At 40.0% G+C, this 23422-nt stretch overlaps 1 protein-coding gene across 3 annotated transcripts; it reads left to right on the forward strand.

The window, feature by feature from the left end:
* Positions 1-252: 252 nt before the first annotated feature.
* On the forward strand, positions 253-23041 carry myofl (myoferlin like). 3 transcript variants are annotated; one of them, XM_027031163.3, is made up of 54 exons: positions 262-692; positions 1110-1165; positions 1283-1374; positions 3644-3752; positions 3868-3964; positions 4521-4693; positions 4800-4928; positions 5395-5457; positions 6325-6375; positions 6563-6593; positions 6803-6918; positions 7122-7248; positions 7346-7449; positions 8157-8225; positions 8311-8354; positions 8463-8545; positions 8756-8797; positions 8970-9091; positions 9422-9535; positions 10468-10645; positions 10743-10867; positions 10963-11072; positions 11195-11387; positions 11604-11759; positions 11933-12064; positions 12184-12347; positions 12830-12944; positions 13378-13480; positions 13670-13803; positions 14376-14540; positions 14822-14909; positions 15396-15473; positions 15610-15791; positions 15977-16135; positions 16324-16425; positions 16577-16738; positions 16963-17128; positions 17227-17300; positions 17491-17502; positions 17611-17709; positions 17806-17931; positions 19026-19181; positions 19289-19380; positions 19512-19682; positions 19803-19951; positions 20132-20271; positions 20404-20492; positions 20578-20673; positions 20879-21017; positions 21391-21490; positions 21805-21986; positions 22277-22386; positions 22483-22630; positions 22745-23041. In XM_027031163.3, the coding sequence occupies exons 1-54, from the start codon at positions 605-607 to the stop codon at positions 22778-22780; spliced, it is 6141 nt and encodes a 2046-aa protein (XP_026886964.2). In that variant the 5' UTR covers positions 262-604; the 3' UTR covers positions 22781-23041. The 3 variants fall into 3 exon arrangements, 2 of the variants coding, with proteins under 2 accessions (XP_026886964.2, XP_026886965.2); XM_027031164.3 differs by having other exon boundaries at positions 8759-8797; XR_014126668.1 differs by lacking the exons at positions 20879-21017; positions 21391-21490; positions 21805-21986; ... (1 more) ...; positions 22483-22630; positions 22745-23041 and having other exon boundaries at positions 253-692; positions 20409-20492.
* The last annotated feature ends 381 nt before the right edge of the window (positions 23042-23422 follow it).

Below are 23422 nucleotides of genomic sequence, written 5' to 3' on the forward strand. Positions count from 1 at the left end.
AAATACACCTAATAATTTCTCCTTTAAGTCACGTAAATGTTGTCTTAAGTGGTCTATCAAACATGGAAGCAATTTTGTGAAATACGTCTCTGACCAAAGTGCTATTTTGTCATGAACACTTGGTGGCGCTAAAGAATTTTAGATCATTTAGATGCTTGTGTGCGTCCATCCCTCTTGAAGTTATTCGAGACTATATCTTTGGAAAATAAAGTGTTTAGTCATAATCTAATTTCCAATTTTTCTGTCTGTTATCTGTGCCTGCCTCCTTGGAAAATGTGTTAATTTGTGGATACATACAAGCACTATTGTAAGTCGTCCGCTGAATTCTGTAAATATAAATATACGCAGTTATACCACCCCATTACTTAGGCACTGCTAATGTTTATGCAACGAGTAAAGTCATGTCGAGAATTTAATCAAAGGGTGGGTATCAGATTTATTTTGTTTCCCTTACCTGAAGTTCATCAGGCAGTTGTCTCCTCGCATCCAACACATACACGTTGCGTTTTGAGTACGCTTCCTATTTTACGCATCGCCGAGATCGCTAGTCAGAACTCAGAAAGTGTAGTTATGTTCTTCTGAGAGGGAACTCCCAACATTCGACATGTTGAAGGTGGTTGTTGAGTGCGCTAAAGGAATACCCAAAAAGACACTTGGTGTTCCAGATCCCATTGCAGCAGTCATTTTTAAAGGTAAGTGTGAGTTTTGCATTCAACTTTATTATCTGCTTGAAAAAATCTCAATTTCATTAAAAATAATACATTTTCGTGTTGTATCTATACCACCTGAGGTCATTTAGGGTCGTATGTTAACTAATGATGTTGGTCATTTATAAAAACTGTAAATAATTGCATAAATAATGGATCTGTTTTGTGAGGTACCATACATTTCCAAATAAGGGCTGGAATGGCGCATCGCTTAGCTGGGAAAACTTGAATCCTCCCGCAGCTACCCAGAATGAAATGAAACACGAATTAAACGTTTTAGTTCGTATAAGTCGAATGCACATTTAGCGCTTGTATACCCTGTGCGCTATTATGCAGAATAAAATAAAAGTGAATCCCCACTGTACATGGTTGTGCTGATTTGGTCTGTGGTGACTCTTTTAGGTGAAAAAAAGAAAACAAAGGCCATCAATAGTGAGTTAAATCCTGTGTGGAATGAGGTCAGTGTGACGCAATGGTGCTCTACCATCTACCAATTTTAGGTCCTTTATGGAAAATAAATAATTATTATTACATTGTTTATGTTATATAATCAAACCTTTCCCCCCCCAATTCAGATTATTGAGTTTGATTTGAAAGGCTCATCACTGGACTCTTCCTCGTTCATTGAAGTGGTTGTTAAAGATTATGAGACCATCGGAAAGGACAAGTATGTACTTCATATTTCCCAGTCTTTTATAGGTGTTAGGTTAACGAAAATGAGATCAGGACACGTATATGGACTAAAGCACTCACTATCATTCCTAGCATTTAGTTATTCACGGTCATGGATTGCTGGCATTAGTGGCTCCTGTGACTCCAGAGAAGTGGGATACATGCATGACTTCATGCCAGTGCTCTAGCTGAAACCTCTGTTATTTTAAAGGTGCTCATTACACTACTTACCACTCTGCTGAGAGCGAATGTATGAAGTCTGAATGCTTTGTATCGTTAACGCTTAATAACTGTTAATAGTTTTAGTGTTTAATAACTGTTATTAGTGCCATAGTGTCAGGAATGTTATTTAAGTGACATGTTCATGTAGATTACTGAGGAACTGCATGGTCTTGTACAACCATCACCTACTGCCACACCCGGCTACCATGTCTGTACTTGCCATTCTGTGCTGTGAGAGATGTTGCATCTACCCCAGTGTAAAACGCTACAGCAGACATAACACTTATCCCAGACTTCATTCCCTAAAATAAGACTCTTTTTAACTTTATATGTTATTTCTGTTGCAACATAAGTAGAGAAATAATCATTAATGGTCTAATCCTGATTATAGGGAAAGTGTTCTCTTCTCAATTTCTTGCTCCGAAAGCCTGTCCTAGCAATTTCCTTTCAGTAACTATTTGTAGCTCACTTTGGACCACGGGCAGACTACATACACATTTTTTTTTTTTTCCATGATGAGCAGTAAGTAGTCTTGCAGCACGAGGTGAGTAAATGTGGAAAGGCCTGTGAATCCATCTTGTATCCAGTTTTTCTTTTTTTTGGGGGGGGGGGGGGGGGGGTTGGGGGGGGTTGAGTGTTTCATGGAAACATGTTGCTTGAAGTACCCTTTTTTACATACTTGTGTCATTCCTTTTATTTTGTAAAATGATCTAAAACTTTAGTATGCACCAGAGGGAACACAGGGGGAGAAAATGACCTTGTTAAGATGTGACTCATAGTTTCTATAATCACACGGGATTACATTCCTTTTGTTTTCCCCAAAGTCTAAAAATATCAACCAAATGGAATTTGTCACCATTATCTACTATTGAAGCTCCCACTGCTTCTGAACATCCGATTTGATGATTTGAACAACAATATTTGATGCTTGACTATTATCTTCTTTAACCTACTGTGTTTTAATTGATCTTACTGGCTAATACACACATTATAAATAAGTGCAAGCATGTTTAACTTGGTATGATGGAAATCACAAAGTTTATGTATTTCATTGTCTAGTAAGTGCCATTGTATTTAAAATGTTTAGTCACTGGCACAGACTAATGTTGAAATTGTATGAAACTTCACCATGAGGAAATAGTGACTCGCACAAGCAGCTGAATTTCCCCTTCTTTCCGTCAGGTTGGCCACTGTGTCATGTCAAAACAAAAGCTGTTTGATAGCAACAGAATTATATATTATTTCTATGTCATATAACAGAATTCTATGTCTTCTAAGTCCCCTTTCACACTGCTCTATAAATGCATGGCTACATTGGTACAGTGCCATTGTTAACTGGGGCTCCACCCTCTGAGGCTGCTCACTGTGCCTCACTCTGGCCAAAGCTCATGCCTGTGGTTCTGGGTAATTACTCTCAGCCTCGGTTTTGCCTTATGTTCCCTTGGGTTGCTCTGTTTCATCCTGTCACAGAAGTTCTTCTATGCTTGGCAATAAGGTCCTGGCCCGATCATGTGACCATGTCCTTTTGTTTTTACAGTCCTTCTTTAATATGACATTTTTTGGTTTTAGTTTGCTGAACCGGTTGATAACATATGCATCTTATAATGCTGGCTGCTGTTCATTTTACTTCAGTTTTGAACTTAGCTAACTCTGCTAAGTTGAAATGTTGAAATGCAAGCTTTGATCAGTACTTGCTGTACCATCTGAGTCATCATGACTCACCTGCCATTGCATAACTGGAGCCAGTTCCCTCCTGTAGGAGCATGAGCCTGGCTATAGGTGGGCATGGGAAAGAGATCATTTACACTACAAGCTCCTCGTTTGCGTGCTTAAGCCAACCAAAGATTTATTAAGCGATAGAGACCTGATATATTAGCATGCTATTTGGTAACAAGGGGTTACTATTTGATTCTGTAATAGACATTTTTCATATTATGCTTCATATTAGAGATTCATAGAACACTATATGATGTGTGTGTTATATGTAAGTAAAGACCAGGTCTGCTATGTTGCTCATGCTGTGATATTCTAATGTTTTGCAGATTTATTGGCTCTGCAAAAATATCTCTTCGAGATCTTGCCAGTGGCCAGTCCAGATCACTGCCTTCAAGGAATGTCCCTCTTATCAATGAGAAGAAGCAAGATATAGGCGTAAGTCAGTTAGTCATTTGCAAATGACTAAAGCAGAAATGTCAGTTTTAAGCTTGTGTTTTAAGTGTACCAAAATACCAGCATTCAGTATTTTTCTGGGTTTCTGATGTTCCAGGCAACAATCAGTTTAGTAATTGGATATGAATCTCCTGCCAGTGCTGTTCCTAACCCAATCGGACAAGTTGATGGAGATATCCAAGCAGGAGAAGCAGGTTCCATGTGGTCCTTACTATGCACTGCTTTATACATTTTGCTACGTTGGAAGTTTGGTATCAGAATGATTTCCATAATGCTATAAGCCATTTCTCTTATAGTGGAAAAAGTTGTTGCTGCTATACCTTATCTACAATCTCCCATTTGTTTGGCCTGATCTGAGTTACTGGAGCTGTACTGCACTGCTGGAGCAAATGCAGGAATGCTGCTTGCTTTTCCCCAGATCACTGGGCTTTTCATACAGTATGAAAATGTGTGATGCAAATCAGTGACACGACAAATAGAAAAGTCAAAACACAAAGGGACAACAGGCACCACAACTAGAACATTCCCAGTACCCATTCAGAAGCCCATATCTGAAGTTACTCATAAGAGACACTGCACACTGTTACACTACAATAAACATTTAAAACTTTTAAATAATTGTGTTAGTGATTGTTTCTCTGAGTTTTGAATTTTTTCGTTTCTTGTGTGGGACTGTCATTTAAAATGAAAGCTTATTCATAGCTGATCTCATTAAAATGAGTGAGCTGCTGTTTTTTGTTCCACGTGTAGCTGTTTCCCCTGCTGCAAAAGAGGGTGCTGATGGTGATGAAGACGCGACAGACTGGGGGGATCCAAGAGCTCCTGGAGGGGCTCCCCCACCTGGCCAGCCTGGAAAACCTGCCCAAAAGATAATGGGCCGGAGAAGGCAAAAAGCTCTGGCTAACAAACTCCAAGATTTCCAGGTATATGCCTTGTGTTAGAATTTCTGCAGTATTTGTGAGACACAGCAAGTAAATCTCAATGAGATCTTGTTGAATTTGTCAATTCAGCCGCGTGTTTGTTCATTAGATTCGCATCCGAATCATTGAGGGTCGGCAGTTGCCTGGCAACAACATCAAACCAGTTGTGAAAGTAAGCATTTGTGGACAGAATCATAGGACAAGGATCAGGAGAGGAAACAATCCATTCTTTGATGAGGTACCCCACCTATTAAGAGCTCCATCCATCAGTTCAGTGCCTAGGCTCATGCTGAAACGTTGTCTTTCCCTGTAGTCACAACATTTTGCAATCACTTTGCTTTTCAGGAAATCTTCTAACTGCCATTCTGTTCATTGCTCTTTGACTCTGCTCTGCCTTGTCCTGCCCTTACCACATCTTCAAGCTGCTGGCTCTTTTTTTTTCCTCTCTTCCTCTGCCTCGTGCAGCTGCTTCAGTGAGTCTCAGACCTTCCCTAGGGGCTATGTTGGGGCACAGGCTTCCTCACACAGGCACAGGGCACAGTGTTTTGTGACAGTCTGTGCAGACTCTTGCAGACTCTGTGCAGACTCTTGTATACTTTACCATCCCAGTCATCTGAAGGGAAGCCATGCACCAAAGAAGCCTGTGAGGTTTATGACATGTTTTGCCACATGGTTGTCACTGATGGCAGTACATTTTTCCACAGATGTTCTTCTTCAACTTCAACATGTTGCCTTCAGAACTTTTTGATGAGAACATATACATCCAGGTAAGATGTTTAAACGTAACTCATAGGTTGTTTGCCTTTTTTGGAAGTGAAAGCTTTGTTTACTTACTGATGGCTGTGACATTGAGACATGATGAGGAAGCAGGATGCCGAGGCAAGTCTCCCTGATTAACAATTGTCTTTTATTGAATCAGAAACAAAACTGAAATAAAAACACAAAGAACAAGGACAAACTATGGTAGAATAAAATGACATTGCAAACAGAAAACCTGGTAATGCTCATGACAAAGTACAGCATGTAAAACACACAGGAACAAACACTACTGATAGCACAGAGACTTAAATACACACCTTAATAAGGGCTGTGACAAGTGACAGGTGAAACGGATAAGTAACTAATAAGATGGGAGCGTGCTAATGAGCACACACAACCACACATACACAGACAAGATGATACAAACACAAATGCCACGTGCCGAGAGGCAGGATGCAGTTGCCAGTCCTAAACATAAAAGCATTTAATGAAAACAGAAGCAAAACAAGTGGTTATCCATATAGACATCTGAGAAGTCAAGTACAGCCACAAAAGCATAATAGACATAGAAGACATGAAACGGGGGTAACATATACAAGGAGGAAACAGGGAGGGAAATGACATTTAGGTAGGATGAGGGAAATAATTACTAGACACAGGTGGATGGACTTACACTAGGGAGTAACAGAAGTAAGGGGTGGAGCAGGCAGGAGGACAACAGAAAGCACATGGCTAGAGAAACAAAGGACCAAATGGAGCAGAGCATCATGTGGGGTCAGTGAAACAGACGAGGGGGGCACTGATACACCATCACTAGATCATGGTTAAAAGCTATAAGATTTAGAATAAGCATTTCTGTGTCTGTCTGTATGTAGGTTTATAACTCTTTTTCCCTGAGATCAGACAGTCTTCTGGGGGAGTTCAAGGTAACCAGTGATCCACTTACTCTTCCATTTGAAAGTTTTACACCTCTTGTACTTTTTGTTTTGTCATATTGGCTTGTAAAACAAAAAGGTATAATTCACAACTAGAATTATGGAGTTAAATAAGTTATTTTTGCATTTGAATCTACAAACTCTAATTTTAGCGAAATTACTTTACTTCTTTCAACAGTTGGATATGGGCTATATCTATGATGAGCCTGGTATGTGAACTATTTAACATCAAAATTTTGTGTATGTGTGTCTGTGTGTGTGTATGTGTGGATATACCACTGCGTGTATACCTTTACATTATATGTACATCTCAGTGCATTCTATTTTGCTATGAAATTTAAACCATTAATCCCATACCTTTATACATGACATTATTATTGCCAGTTCCATATCTCCTTTCATTCTGTAATGTCTGAAGCTCATGCTATCTTGAGAAAGTGGCTGCTGATGAGTGACCCAGATGACTCCAGTTCCGGTGCTCGGGGTTACCTCAAAGTCAGCATGATCATCGTCGGAACAGGAGATGACCCACCAGTGAATTTTCATTATTTCTTCTTATCTCTTTTCTATCACAAGAAAGTGACAACTGTAGACATTTCCTTGAGTGATATACTGTACATGTAACAATCAGCAATCCATACATCACCAAATGTATTCCAGTGGCCCGGTCTGCAAATTCATTAAAGTAAACATAAGCTTGTTTTTTTTTTCTGCTGATTTGTATTTTGTGTGAGCAGGTAGAGAAGAGAGAACAGAATGAAGAACAGGATGATATAGAAAGCAACCTGCTGCTGCCCACTGGAGTCACCCTGCGTTCAGCCATGCTCTCTCTCAAGGTGTACCGGGCAGAGGACATGCCACAGAGTGAGTCTTCAGCCACGCTGCAGTCGGATATCACCTTCATTCAAATCACTTACAACAGTTGTGAAACTGGTTCCTGTGGCTTTGCACTTGTTTCTAGTGGATGATGCATTTGCTGAGACTGTCAAGCATATCTTTGGAGGAGAGGGTGACAAGAAAAACCTTGTGGACCCATTTTTGGAAGTCAACTTTGCAGGCAAAAAGGTAAACCTGTGAATGATTTGAATTCCTCTTAAAATATTTTGTAAGAACCAAATAAGAAAAGAATAACGTATTTTATTCTACAACAAAATTAATTTTTTTGACAAAATATATTTGTTTTGGCAGAATGAATGTCTGAGCCAACATAATACTCTGCCTTGTGGTCAGTGTAATTGCCATATTTCTTCATATTTTCATTGGGCTTACAAAGGGCTTTCCAAAAGAGAAAAATGTAAAGATTTAAAACCTAGATATGAGCTACACTTATATGAGATACACTTATATATATATGAAAATTAATATGAGCATCTGGCAATGAACCTGAGTAAGACAAAAGTGGAGAAAACCGTTCTTCCATTTTCCTCCAGCTAGGTCTTGCAGGTCTCTGAGTAGTGGTTTTCTCCATACCTGAGTTTCTATACAAAAAGTTCTCCGCAGCCTGTAGCAACCCTCAGAGCATCAAGCACTCTGAGGGCGAAAAACGTTAAGTGCACAAGCCCGGCTGCCTCATGCATCATACAACAACACGGGTCAGCGTGATCAGGCTGACCCTGCCTGGGGAACTCTAGCTGCAGACAGCACGGGATACAGCTGTAGACTCTTCTAGCAGGCCCACCTTCCCAGGACAATTCAGTTAGCGTGTGTGTTCACAGTTCCAAGAGTATTGGTTATGGAATTGTAATGTGTTTTGTTTTTTATTTCTTATCAAGCTATGCACCAGGATCATTGAGAAGAATGCAAATCCTGAGTGGAACCAATTGATAAACATGCAGGTTAAGGTAAGATGAGTGACTATATGGTACAAGTTAATAAATGCTCTTACTGGAATTATTTTGCAGATGAGTGCATGTCATTTTTTTTTAGTTCCCATCAATGTGTGAGCGCATCAAACTTACAGTATTTGATTGGTAAGATTCTAATTTGCTCATTTAGTTAATTCAAATGTACTATAGGAAGGACTGTCTTTCAATATCTTATATTTAACCCCCTGGACAATATTGGTTCTCGTTTGTCAGGGACCGCTTTTCAAGCAATGATGCTATAGGAACCACTTACTTAAATCTCACTAAAATAGCATCTTCTGGTGGTGAAACTGAAGGTGAATTTTCTCATTTCTACCTTGCAACTACCAAACTGTATGGATGACCCATCTATGCAAGCCCATGCCAATCCTTGTTCAGAATAACAAACGTAGTTGTTAATTCACATGATGCAATGTAGTAAGATGCATTTTTTTAATTTTATTTGACCATTTGTTAATAATAATAAAAATGTTCTGACATATGTCTGAAATACATTTTATCTTTAGCAGAGCCACTTGTTGACAATGGAATCCTTTCTGCAATCGACGGTATTCGTATTTCAGATTATTTGGAAAACCTTCTGATCATATTTCTGTAATGATTTTTTATAAACCATGCAGAAATCTAAAGGGTTTCTGGTATGCTGATGTGATATGAAATATCTTCCTTTTGTAATTGTTAAAACCTGAGGCTCATTTTACTTTTCTATTCCCTCATCAGCTGGTGTGGGGACTGAGGTTGGCTTTCTTCCAGCTTTTGGCCCTTGTTACTTAAACCTTTATGGAAGTCCAAGGGAGTTCGCTGAGCTCTCTGACCCATATGAGGAGCTCAATTTAGGAAAGGTGGGTGCCACATATTCATTCCAAGTAGCCAAAAAATTCAAGCAGTAAGGAACACATTATTGTTTAAGTAGAATTTAACCTCTCTCATAGTCTCATAACTTCTCTAATAGTTTCACATTATTAGAGAAGTTATGCCAGGATCCAGAACCTAGTATATTAGACTATTACTATTACTATAATTAAACTTAGTTCTGCAGTATTCACAAGACAAGTATTTACTAGGGCTTACATTCTGATTTGTCACTGCTTTATTAGTAGTCCTTATTCATACTGAAGATCAGCATTGTGGCTGTTGTCAGGGCTGTGTTATAGCAGGTCTTTGTGTCATAGGGTGAGGGGGTGGCCTACAGAGGGAGGGTCCTTATAGAGCTGTCTACCTGCCTGGATGGCAATGTTGACAAGAAGGTGGACGACATGCCTAACGATGACGTGTTAGTAGCACAGGTATGAGCATGCAGTATACAGACTCATTACTCTTCCAAATAAGTTTCAGTATTATGCTTCTACTCAATAAGACCATTAGAGAAATTTTGGTAACACCTCCTATGAATCCTGGAATATATAATGTTTTATAATGCCTGCCATAAGCCTGTATAATTACTCATGTAGTTATAGCTACATGCATAATACCTTATAAAGCAAGAGTATGACTTCATAATGTCAGATTGTGACTTGTAGGCCTCTCTAGGTCTGCGTTTTACCATTAGATGATGAGGTGTTGGGCCAAGCTTAAAACTGTACTCATCAGTGATGACAACCTTACTGCTATCCTATATGTTCCAGTCCTTATGGTCTTTTCCAAACCTCAGCCTTACTCTTCTTTGCATCTGACTGATGAAAGGCCTTTTTACTAAATTAGCACGACTTCAGCCCTACCCCTAGAAGGACAGGGAAACATGCATACCTGTGCCACTTCTGCCCAGCTGCTATTTGCCATTCTTTATATAGGTCATTTGACAGTTTTATATATATGTGATCACTCTATCACTCTATCTGACCACTCTATCCTTTTGTGAGTAAAGCCAGGATTGAACCCTGTTTTTCTGGACTCAAAGCCTTTCTTTTGCGGTCTTTTGGCATGGTCAGTAGTGCCTGTGTTGGAATTCAGTAGACACTGGAATGGAATGACTGCCAGAAATGTCGAAATATTGATTTAAAAGCTGAAGAGGTCCTGCAACAGCTGTGCAAACAAATGAGAAGCACTCCTGTTTACTTCACTGCCATTTTGTCATTCTCTCTCTCTCTCTCTCTCTCTCTCTCTCTCTCTCTCTCTCTCTCTCTCTCTCTCTATGTGTGATTAGAGGATATGAGAATTTCATAAAATAATAATTTTAAAAGGAAGTGTGATGTAGTTTTAAATATTCCCCTGTGAGCAGAAGTACCAACGGAAGAGGAAATACTCCTTGTCAGCAGTGTTTCATAGTGCGTGCATGCTCCAGGAGCCAGGAGAACCTATCCAATTCGAGGTCAGCATAGGCAATTATGGCAACAAGTTGGATTCAACATGCAAACCCCTGGCCTCCACCACACAGTACAGTTGTGCAGTGTTTGACGGTGAGTTTGATTTTAGGATACTGGGACAGACTAGTATGATATATTAACCTGGTAACCCTGGTGTAAGTTTAAATGCCTATTGTGTGTACTCTCACAGGAAATCACTACTATTACTTGCCCTGGGCTGACACAAAGCCAGTCGTAATCCTAACTTCCTTCTGGGAGGACATAAGTCATCGTTTGGATTCAGTGAACATCATTCTTTTCATTGCTGACAGATTGGTAGGATTTTAAAACCATAAATGTTGTGATGCACAAAATCTATGTTTAGGGCCATACAGTTGTATTAGAAAGGTTGTTTTTCATGCCTTCACTAGCAAGCTAACATCACCTCACTGAAGATGGCCATGCAGGCTAATGTGCCTGAGACACGCCTAGCTGAGATCTGGCTGAAACTTATCAACCAGCTCATCGAAGACCTCACCAGGTGAATATAATTAGACGCAATGTATATGCCTCCACTTAACATTCACTGTTTCCACTGAATCATTCTGAGACATTTTCCACTGGCCCTGTTATACTTGCTATAAACTCTTGACTGTTTGTTAGCTACCAGCTTCCAGACTTGGAAGGCAAGGCTAACCTGACGACGCTGGATATTCAGATCAAAAAGCTCAGAGACAGAACCTTGGTCAACATTAGGGAAGCAGCACACCGCCTGAGAGAGGAAGCTACAGATGTTAAAGCCACTCTTTCGGACATAGAGGAATGGCTTGAGTGCCTACAGCAGATTGCTGATGAGGTAGCCTACCACAGACTGCCTTATTGCTCTCAGTGTAGCTCCAATTATTATTTTTAATAATTGTTACCATCTCTTTAATTCTGCGTTGTCATATGCCATATTCTTAATCATTATGGTAATAAATAACTCTTAAGTCCTCTGATCTTTGGGTCAGGGTTCTATAGGACTAGAACTGTAAATACGACTACATACATAAGCGTTTCCCTCCTGATGCAGCCCCAGAACAGCCTTCCTGACATCATCATTTGGATGTTGAGAGGAGAGAAGCGCATGGCCTATGCCCGCATCCCAGCCAATCGGGTGCTCTTCTCCACCCACAGCAACCAGGCTACTGGAAAGTACTGCGGAAAAACACAAACCATCTTCATGCAGGTAAAGCACATAACTTTAGTAGAACTCATTTATTTGACTGTATGCAACAGTTTAGGAGAGAGTTCTACTGTGCTCTGCTATGAACTTCCATTCCTCTCTACATAGCTGACATTGATTACATCGGTGACTTCTCGAGCCTGTGCCTCTAAAGTGCTTTGTCACATCACTTTCAGTACCCAATGGACAAGAACAAAGGGCTGAAGATTCCTGTGCAGCTGCGTCTCAACATGTGGCTGGGTCTGTCTGCTCATGAAAAGCAGTTCAACAGCTTCTCAGAGGGAACTTTCAGCGTCTATGCTGAAATGGTAACACTCGCTTGCCACTTTGTTTCTAAAGCAACAGCATAATGCTGGTACAAGCATATCAGGAGGAGCATATAAGTAATGGTGTGTGCTCTCTGACCCCCCTACCCCAACCTGGCCAGTATGAGAACCAGGCTCAGGTGTTTGGGAAGTGGAGCACCACGGGCCTGGTGGGCCGCCACAAGTTCTCTGATGTGACAGGGAAGGTGAAACTGAAGCAGGAGTTCTTCCTGCCCCCGCGTGGCTGGCAGTGGGAAGACGACTGGTTTGTCGACCCCGCACGCTGGTAAGTATCGGTTGGCACCAAACATCACCATAAAAACTTGTGATGACATATTATGTGTTTATGCAAGTATTTTTTAAATAAATATTTGAACAATAACTCAGCAGCAAGTAGAAACATCCTGTAAATGAGAGCGTGTGGGTTTATAACTCTCTGGAATGTTGTTTGCCCTATCTGGTATTCAAACAGAGGAAATGGAGGCCATGGTCAGGGGGTTGGTACACACATTCAGCCAGTCAGCCTCTTACACCCTCTGCTGTGTTTATGCAGTCACCTCATTTCATAAACACACTGTACTGTGAGTGCTCAGTTCTAACTCTCCTCAACTGCGTGTTGCCAAGGTTTGGAAATGGAGTGCTGTGTCTCAGGGAGCACGCAACAGAAAAAGTGATAAATTGTCACGTGTGTGCATGTATATGTGTAATGTCGTGTGTGTGTGTGTGTGTGTGTGTGTGTGTGTGTGTGTGTGTGTGTGTTTTGATCAGTCTGCTAACGGAGGCTGATGCAGGGCACACAGAGTTCACAGATGAGGTGTTCCAAAATGAGAGCCGTTTCCCCGGAGGGGAGTGGAAGCCAGCGGCTGAAGCCTTCACAGACGTGGTGAGGAAGAGAGATCAGCACTACACAGCCTCCAGTAGACTCCTGCAAAGCAGAGTCATTACACCACACCACAGCAGGAATGGAAAACAGTTCTGTTTTTTCTGAGTCATGTAGTAAATCATTATCATGTTCTCATCCAAACACTAATATCTTTAATATTGTAAATAATAAAAAAATTCTGAAAATATTGGGTTTAAACCAGACAAAGCTTTACTGTCCACCACAAGACTCTAATCTAAACCCAATGTTTAACCACATGATACCTGTCAAAGCCACATTGAAGAAGCAAGCCAGGTGCTGTAATCTGATCCTGTTCCCTGGACAATGGGTCTGCTAGTCAGCTGGAATGCACCTGTTTGTTCAGGCTACTGAATGGTGCTGTATTATAAGGTGTGTGTAAAAATACCGAGTGGGGCGGATTTGTACTGTGCAGAATGGAGAGAAGGCCCAGAGTCCAGACGAGATCGAGTGTCCTCAAGGGTGGAAGTGGGTCCAGGAATGGAGCTTTGACAGCAACAGGGCTGTTGACGAAAAAGGTCTGAGAATATGATGGCTAGAAAATGTAACATTCTTCCTACCAATTTAGTGCAATAATCCAGTTGTACCAGTTTGGTACAGATGCATGCTCTTACTGTGGAGAACTCCTAATCTTTATTACTGTGCATAAGAGAATGTGTGTGACATGTAAAAAGTTGATCTTGTGGTGTATTTTTGCTGCACCCCAGGTTGGGAGTATGGCATTACTATTCCTCCAGATAAGCCCAGCTCCTGTGTAGCAGCAGAAAAGATGTACCATGTCCATCGCAGGAAGAGATTGGTCCGACCTCGTAAGAAGATAGCAAACATCCCTGCAGTAGAGGTGTGATGTTATTAACCCATTGTTCAGCCCTGATGATTGAATATTGTAATTCATAATCGAGGTTCAGACATGTTTCCTCCATGAGCTTCATTGGTATGAACTCCAAAAAAAGAGACAATGTTAATCATCAGCATTGTCAAGGTAAGCATTTAAACCAACGAATGGTGAAGGGATCATAAAGAGAGAGCCACAGCTTTGCAATAAGGTCTGCACATTATAATCAAAACAGCTATGATCCTACTATATTGGAATGGTAATAACAGTATTTTAAGTTAAGTTCATTAGTTAATTAATAGTGCTATTACTATTACTATTACTATAACTATAGGACTACAGCAACATGTTTTCAGCCTCATTTATTAAACAATCTCAATGCTCATTATTTAGTTTGATCTAATTTCTTATGTAACTCAAAGGCATTGCTCATATGTTTTGTCTCTTCCTTCAGTCTCAGACAATGTTGTAATTGCACATTTGCACAATAACCACATACTCATGGCCATATTAAAATGCCCTCATGTAGATACTAATAACTTTTTTCTTTCTTATTGGTCATCTTTATGTCCTAACAGAAGAAAGAGTCAGATGACGGCTGGGAATATTCCTCTCTGATTGGATGGAAGTTCCACAGGAAGGAGCGTTCCTCAGATACATTCCGTCGCAGACGTTGGAGGAGGAAGATGGCCCCATCTGACAGCATGGGTGCGTCAGCCATATTCAGACTGGAGGGGGCGCTGGTAAGAACCAGTTCACTTCTGCTCACATGAGACTATCTGGAATGTTTAGTGATACTGTATAAACAGATCCTTTGGATCCCTGACAAATTACAGGATTAGAAGCACCCTGTGATGGGGCTTGTCTTGTTAGGTTGGCCTTGTTAGGCAGGAAGTACTCTGTATTTGTCTCAACAGGATTGCAGATGGCTTCAGTGAGGCGAGACAGATCTAGGCTATTTGGGTTGTAGTGCACAACGGCTTTCACCTAGTGGCTATCTCAAGTAATTGTATTTGGGTTCTAGGGGGTAGACATTGATGAAAAAACCAGTAAAAAGGATGCAGCCAAGTTGTTCGGTGCCAACACACCCACAGTTTCCTGCAGCTTCACCAGTAAGTAGTGTTGATTTATGTCACTTAATTAAAGCCCATGTAAAAGATCCTTGCTGCTGATGTGATTGTGCTCCCAGGACCCACTCCCTTTCCTCTGAGGAAGTCTGGACCCTGTAAACAAGCTAGATTAGACCACATTGAAAAGTTTGAGTTTGGTCTCTGAATGGCACTGATGAATAATAACATGACATTCCTGTACAAAAAACCCAAGGGCATATAGGACTAATTTGTTTTACAGCAAAGCAGTTCCTGCAAAGATTTAAGGAACCGTGTTAGTGTAGCTAACATTAGTTCATTGTTCAAGAAAAGGAATGATTCCAGCTCTAGAATTTTCCAAAGAACATTTGCTATATGTTTATACATTACTACTTTAATGCTGTGTAGATTTTGTTGACATCTCACACTGTGAGATATTTACTGTAAGTAAATATTCTAAATAAATATGGTTAAATATGTTTTTACAAGTATGTTCTGACATACTCCCAGGGTCGTACATGTACCATCTCAGAGTGTATGTATATCAAGCCCGGAACCTTCTTCCAATGGATAAAGACAGCTTTTCTGGTGAGAACCTTTGCACTGAATGGATTTGCTACAAAACCTTCAAATGAAGTACAATTTCTGCCTATGCTTTTCATCTGATATTAATGTGGCCACTTCATTGTAGTCAGTTGCTATTTTGCATCTGGTTTTCTTACAGATCCATACTGTCATGTGTCTTTTCTCCATGTGAGCAAGACCACAGAGATCATTAAAGCCAACCTCAATCCCACATGGGACCAGACACTCATCTTTAATGATATTGAAATCTACGGGGACCCTCAGAATATTGCTCATAATCCACCCAGTGTAGTCCTGGAGTTTTTTGACAGTGACCAAGTGGTATGAACCTCCTTAATTAAAGGCTTTATTACAGCACTTACTTCAGCAGCTATTGGCAAACTACTGAGTTCTCACCCACACTCAGCAGAAGCTTTAATGAATCATCAGAAAATTATTGCTAAAATCAATTCATACACTCTGAGAGTGGAGGGAAGCTTCTGTGTTTATGCAGTGCTGTGTTGCAGGGGAAGGATGAAGCCATGGGAAGATGTACCTGTCCTCCAGTAGTAAAGCTAAACCCTAGCACACCAGTGACCCCAAAGCTGCTCTGGTTCCCCATCACCATGAAGGGCCGACATGCTGGAGAAATGCTGGTGGGAGCTGAGCTATTGCTGAAAGATAAAGTATGTTATTATCATTGTCGCTGCCCTTCATGTGCAGGAACATTGCTGTGCTGGCAGTATTCTTCACTTATATGATGATGGGGGTGTATTACACATTTGAACTTTTTGCTATTAGTAATTTAATTTCTACAGTGTTAACCTGAAGTTCACTTGAAGTGAACCATCGTGTCCGTCTCTGCTGTGTCCAGACTAATGATGCAGAACTACCCTTGGCTCCACCCAGAAGAGGTGAGAAGCTGTACATGGTGCCTCAGGGGATCAGGCCTGTGGTGCAGCTTACTGCCATTGAGGTAAGGTAGTCAAGTCCGTCATTTGCATCATTCCCTTAGCATTAGGCAAACCTAGCAGGGAAGAGAAAAGGCAGTCACTCACCACAAGCATGCTTTTTTTGGTGTGTGTGCGTGGGTGGGTGTGTGTGCCTGCGTGGGTGTGTGTGTGTAGATCCTAGCCTGGGGTTTGCGGAACATGAAGAGTTACCAGTTGGCTGCTGTGTCCTCGCCCAGTCTCATTGTGGAATGTGGGGGCCACACAGTTCAGACTGCTGTCATCAAAAACTTAAAGAAAAACCCAAACTTCCCTGGCTCAGTCATGTTTCTGAAAGTGGTATGGTCCATTTACTCATGAAAGTTGACTGTTAACACCAATATCCCTAATGTTGGACTCAGCTGGCCCTGCCTTATTTGCTGTGTCATGTGATCTATTACAAAATACAAGTGGTCATAATATGAGCGAACTCACCTTACAGTAGTTTCACGTTCCTTTGGGCTTCATGCACTACTCATATAATAAACTCTTTAATTCCTAAATAAGTTAATTTCTCTCTGTAGCTTCTTCCTAAAGAAGAGATGTACACTCCACCTATTGTGCTAAAGGTGATAGACCACAGACCCTTTGGCCGCAAGCCAATTGTTGGACAGTGCACCATAGACTCTTTGGAAGAGTTCAGGTGTGATCCCAACATGTGTACCACTGAAGTTGCCAGAACTGCCAGAGGTAAGAGATCCTCTTTTACTTCATTTTTTGCAAATATTCTTTTTGTCATTCTAAATAACAAATAACATTTTGAACTGCCTGTATGCATATTGTTTTAGTGGCCTTGATGTCATCAGTCGCTGGAGATGTGATCATTGACATTGAAGACAGAAGACCAATCCTCGACAGTCAGGTAGATATAATCCTTCTGTGAAGCATAGCAAAGAAGTACTGCTCCTGAGGGCTTTTTAAAGTAGTTTTCAGGTTCACGTGGACCAGGATCATTTTTTTCTGGCATGTTTCAAGAGCAGAAATGTAAATATCATTGTAAATGTAAAACATTTTAAAAGTCATCTCCCGTTCTCTTTCCTTTGTTTCTATAGCCCGCTGAAAAGGTATGTTGTTCAATTCCAATGGCTTTGCATTATCATTGTTCTATACACGAAAGACTTGAAACTGCTTTTTGATTCAAACGGTGTCTTATTTTACAAACTTTATTTGAGGTGGATGAAGCTGTGGATTGGTGGAGCAAATTCTATGCATCCACTGGGGAGCATGAGAAGTGTGGCCCATATCTCCAGAAGGGTTATGCCACGTTAACAGTGAGTTCAAGCAACCCCCCCTCCCATTGAGCCAGACTGGATTCATGATTAAGCATGACCTGTATGATTAAACATGATCTGGGCATGTCTCTTCAGCTCTATGAACACGCCCTTGAGGAGATTCCAGATTTCCATGGGCTGACAGACTTCTGTCACACTTTTAAACTGTACAGAGGAAAGACTGATGATGAGGAAGACCCCTCTGTGGTGGGGGAGTTTAAGGCAAGTACTCTTTAATGTACACAGTATTTTTGAAAGCTGCTGTTCAGAAAGTTCTCTTTAACATGACAGTTGGACGTGTATTCGGAATAGCTGTAGAACAAATGTTTCAGTGAATTTAAAACAGCTGTAGAACAAATGTATCAGTGAATTTAGGACAGCTTTAGCTAAATGCCGTTGCAGTGCCAACTGGCATTTGATGATAATTGATTTTCGCTTGCCCCCTGGTGGCGACTTTGACTGAGTCTGAAATGTTTTATTAACTTAAGGTAGGGGTGTCAAGTGGGTGACCCAAAAAGTAGTTAGGTAGTAGTTATGTAATCAATAACTATCTATCTAACACATAAAGATCTGCGCGTGTATCACGCAAAAAAACAAAACAAAACAGATAAACAGAATTCAATCCATTGCCCAAAAACAAGATTTTTTTTTCTAAATTATTCTTTTAGAAAGAGATATGGTTGCAATTTTAAATTGTTAGATGTGTAATAAATGTTTTGTCAGTATTCTGTAATCTGGACCTGAGTTTGTTGCTTTGTTTGGCCCCCTAGTGGAATAACAAAAATTAGCTCATTTTCAGTTTGTAGGGCAGGATCTTTCAACTCAACTGCAGAGCACAAGATGATTTTAATTTAAGTCATTCTAGATTAATTTGATGTGACATATCAGAACCATAGTCAAGTTGGTCCAGGCCCACAGACTGCATGTTTGACACTCCTAATCTCAGGTCAGCTCCATTAGTTTCATGAGTGCATATGTTTGCATTTGAAATGTGACATAGATATTGTTAGAACCAGAGAAAATTCTTCAACCATAGCTTCAATACAATTATATCTGACATAAGATAAACACAATGCTGCAGTATTACAAATTACATCAGATGTATTCAAATCATAATCCTCAAGGTTCAGGTACTACAGATTTGTCAGGTGACAAAGTGCCCAACCAGTTACATTAATTATTTAATCAGCTACAAAGGAGTATAAAATGCAGAACTGAATTTGGATTCAAGGTCCATATTTGAATAACACTGGTCATAGTGCAGTAAGTATTCCAGCAGCTGTGCTTTAATTCAGACATTATGAATGTCTTTGCAGGGTTCATTTCGGGTTTACCCCTTATCGGATGACCCTGATATCCCAGTACCTCCTCGGAAGTTCCGCGAGTTACCTGAAAGCAGGCCTCAGGAATGCCTGGTTAGAATCTACGTGGTGCGCTGCATTGACCTACAGCCTAAAGACAACAATGGATTGGTGAGGGGTCAAACAAAGAACCACAGCACTGAAATCTTGTTATACACTATGCAAAACTCAATATTCCTTGGTGGTTTTTCAGTGTTTATATATTTCTTTTTGTCCAGTGTGATCCATACATAAAGATTTCTCTGGGGAAGAAAACCATTGATGACAGAGATAACTACAAACCAAACAGCTTAAACCCTGAGTTTGGAAGGTCAGAAATGCTTTTGGATGCTACTAGGAATAACTATGACTGAATGGTGTATGGAATTTGTCAAATAAAGATTTTACAGGTACATTATCAACCATAACCCATCAACACAACACCATAACTTGTGTTTGCAGAATGTTTGAACTCTCCTGCTTTCTGCCACAAGACAAAGACCTCAAAATCAGCATCTATGACTATGATTTGCTAAGCCGCGATGAGAAGGTTGGGGACACAGTTATAGACCTTGAGAATCGGCTTCTCTCTCAATTTGGGGCACACTGTGGCCTTCCACACTCATATTGTGTGTAAGTGCTTTCCACTGACCCCACTCCGTTTTCAGTGCTACATTTATGTGGACTTACAGTGTATATAACCTAATATAGATCTATGCAATATGAATATTTTATGTTATACATCATGAGTAGCACTGGAGTAAACCAGTGGAGGGACCAACTTAAGCCATCTCAGATCCTGCAAAACCATGCCAGACTGAGAGGACTCCCCCCTCCTCACATCGCAGATGATGGCAGTTCACTGTCTTTCGGAGGACGGGACTACAACCTGCAAGACTTGGGTATTAACTGCACTATGCATGAAAGTCTAGTTTATGAACACATAAACAAAAACAAACTTAGGAGCATGCATGTTTCAGTAATTGGTCAATACTCAGACCATTTTGTCACAGCACCAGCGATATTGCACGTGTCAGTGTGGTGCTGATGGTGGCTGTTATTGTATGACACTGCATTGCTAGAGGCCAGTAAAGTGCTGCACCAGCACCTGGGGCCACCCAGGGAGCGCATCTGCCTGCATGTTTTGCGTAAGCAGGGCCTGGTGCCTGAGCATGTGGAAACCAGGACACTGCACAGTTCCTACCAGCCCACGCTCTCGCAGGTGAGTCCATGGCCACGGTGGTACACATTACCCGCATGCCTGAGCTCTCCTGTCTTGGCACACACAAAACACAAAGTTCATTCGTGACAACAGGAAACATTCTCAACTTTATTTTTTTATATTTTCTTTAAGGGAAGGATTCAGATGTGGGTGGACATATTCCCTAAAGGCCTTGGCATTCCTGGACCCCCAGTTGACATTACTCCTCGTAAAGCCAAAAAGTAAGATCCAAGTGTCCTCATTTTCTTTTACCTCTTACTTCGTGGATAGGTGCTATATGCAATCATGTTCCTTTCCGCTTTAAAGGTACATCCTACGAGCTGTCATTTGGAATACCACTGATGTCATTCTGGATGATACAAGCATTACTGGGGAACATATGAGTGATATCTATGTGAAAGGGTAAAAACTAACACATTAAACAGTATACTGTACAGTACATATAGTCTTTAATACAAACGAATGAATGATTTTACGTAATAGCAAGAAATTTTCTTTAAAAAATCAGAATATTCAGAAAGAAAAATAGTACATGTAGCGTAAATGTACTAAACCAGATTAAGCAGTGAATTACTATTCCAATGCTGAGAAAATGTGTACTCTTCAGGTGGATGCCAGGTATGAAGGACAAACAGAAGACCGATGTCCATTATAGGTCTCTTGATGGAGATGGAAATTTCAACTGGAGATTTGTCTTTGACTTTGACTACCTGCCAGCTGAGCAGTTGTGCCTTGTATCCAAAAAAGTGTGTACATTTTCTTTCAGTTTGTCTCAATCAATCATTGTCCACAGATTTAGCAATTTGTGCCCACATATTTGAAAACGGCACTCTCAATTTAACAAGCAAGACCCACATATCTGCCTACGGATCTGTGGGCGCAGATGAATTGAGATTACAGTTCCCAAATCCATTGTTAAAACAAAGGAATGGTTTACAAATCCGTGGATACAGATTAGAAATCGAGAGTATGGATTTCTAAACCATGGGTACGGATTTCCATATTATCCAAATATTTCTTCTTAGTGACCCCTGGGGGGCTTCATAGTATTCATTTCACAACTGCTGGTTATTTTATTTGGAGGTGGAATTTAATTCTTCAAATCTATTTTGTCACCAGGAGCACTTTTGGAGTCTGGACAAAACTGAGTTCAGGATTCCTCCCAAACTGACCATCCAGATATGGGACAATGACAAATTCTCTTTGGATGACTACTTAGGTGAATCAGTTAATTTTCTTTCTATTATTTATTCATTAGAAATTTAAAAGTGATGAAGAATCTAGTTTCTGTGGCCTATATGAGAACCTAACATGGAATTATTCTGACAAAAACAAGTCAATCAGCTGAAAGATTCCTTATGTCATAAAAATTCAGGTTTGTCTTTGCAGTTTATTTGAATTGCTGGGAACAGACTCAAATTATGAAGACTCATTCCAATCCAGCATGCTCTTTGGAAAGAAAGTTTACAGTGAAAATAAATTAAAAGAAAAAAAAGACATACATGCAACTTGTCATTCAACTTTGTCAAACAGGCACAGTAGAGTTGGATTTAATTCACCTCATCCCTCCAACTAAGACTCCTGAGAAGTGTAGTCTTAACATGCTAACAGAGGGAACAGGCAAGCATCTCCCTGCGAAATCTCTCTTTGCCCAGAAGTCTGTGAGAGGCTGGTGGCCCTGCACCATGGAGGAGGATGGAAAGAAAGTTTTAACTGTAAGTAAACTTATATTCTACATAGAGTTTATATAGAAAATGGTGGAATGGTTGCCTTAGCATAGTTATGCTCTGTGTTGTTACAACTTATCCATAAGCACTTGTCCACCTGAATGATAGCTTTATTATAGATAAAGATTTATTTTTACATGTAGCTCATTTTTATAGAGTAATAAAAGGCTTTTAATTGAACATGGCCTGTTGGTTGCCCAGTGGTTACACAAAGATAAATATTACCCAGCTGGTTTATTATAGACCCTTCTAACAGACAATACTATTGTGTATGTTAGGGTAAAGTGGAGATGACATTGGAGATTGTGGATGAGAAGGAGGCTGATGAGAGGCCTGCTGGGAAAGGAAGAGATGAGCCCAACATGAACCCGAAATTAGAGCCACCAAAGTAAGAGATCATTTTCTAGAAAACTGATTATTTTACTGCATTCATAATTGTTTGATGTGGCATTAATCTTTAATATTAACTGATTTCTTTTAATAGCCGTCCAGATACATCATTCCTTTGGTTCACAAATCCTTGTAAAACTATGAAATTTATTGTGTGGCGTCGATTTAAATGGATCTTCATTGGAGTCATCATTCTCATACTTGTGGGCCTCTTTGTAGGAATCCTACTGTACTCTTTACCAGTAAGCATTTTTGATTCTGTGCTGTATATATTTACCACTATTGCTGGTAAAGAATAGTTAATATTAATGATTTTAATTTGACATGACTTATTGCTGCTTTTTTTGGTTTTCCAGAACTACATCTCAATGAAAATTGTGAAGCCGTTCTAATAGAAGACTAAAAGACTATCAACACCAACAAGGAATGTTGAATTAACCAAAATTCTTCATATTTTTATACTTTAATTCATATGAAAATGAAAGCCTATTCAATAATGGCATTTTAGACTAATGTTCACTGCAGTTTTAGCTACTGTTCAGAAAGCTATGCCTACCAAATACATACACCAGTCTTACCTAAAAAAAAATGTTTTTGTTTCCAAAGTCAAAGAAAATTTAAATAATAATTAAAAAAAAATCAATTACAAGCCAGATTGCTGTAACTGTGTATTATTCAACTCTACTGAATAAATCCATTAGTTTGTGGGCATTATGAACAATGAAAAGGTATAACTAAAGTCTAAAATACAGAGTTAAAAACAGATTTACTATGTATTGGAGGACTCTATGTGTTCAAACACTAACAAGCCTAATAGCTACTAATTACAATGATCACAGTGCCTTTAGACTATCTACTTTATGTAGACAAGACAACACAGTCAAGAGGTGACAAAAACAGGTAATAGAAGCTATTTGACGGTCCATAATCGCAGAATTTGTCGTAAAAATTATGGTTAAAAGGGAACTCTCAATAGGCAATACTCACAATCACAAAGAATTGTCCACCGTAATCTGAGCTGTTAAATTTCTCTA

This window comes from Electrophorus electricus, chromosome 12, assembly GCF_041902795.1.
Source record: "Electrophorus electricus isolate QZ-2024a chromosome 12, ASM4190279v1, whole genome shotgun sequence".
Classification (NCBI taxonomy): Eukaryota; Metazoa; Chordata; class Actinopteri; order Gymnotiformes; family Gymnotidae; genus Electrophorus; species Electrophorus electricus.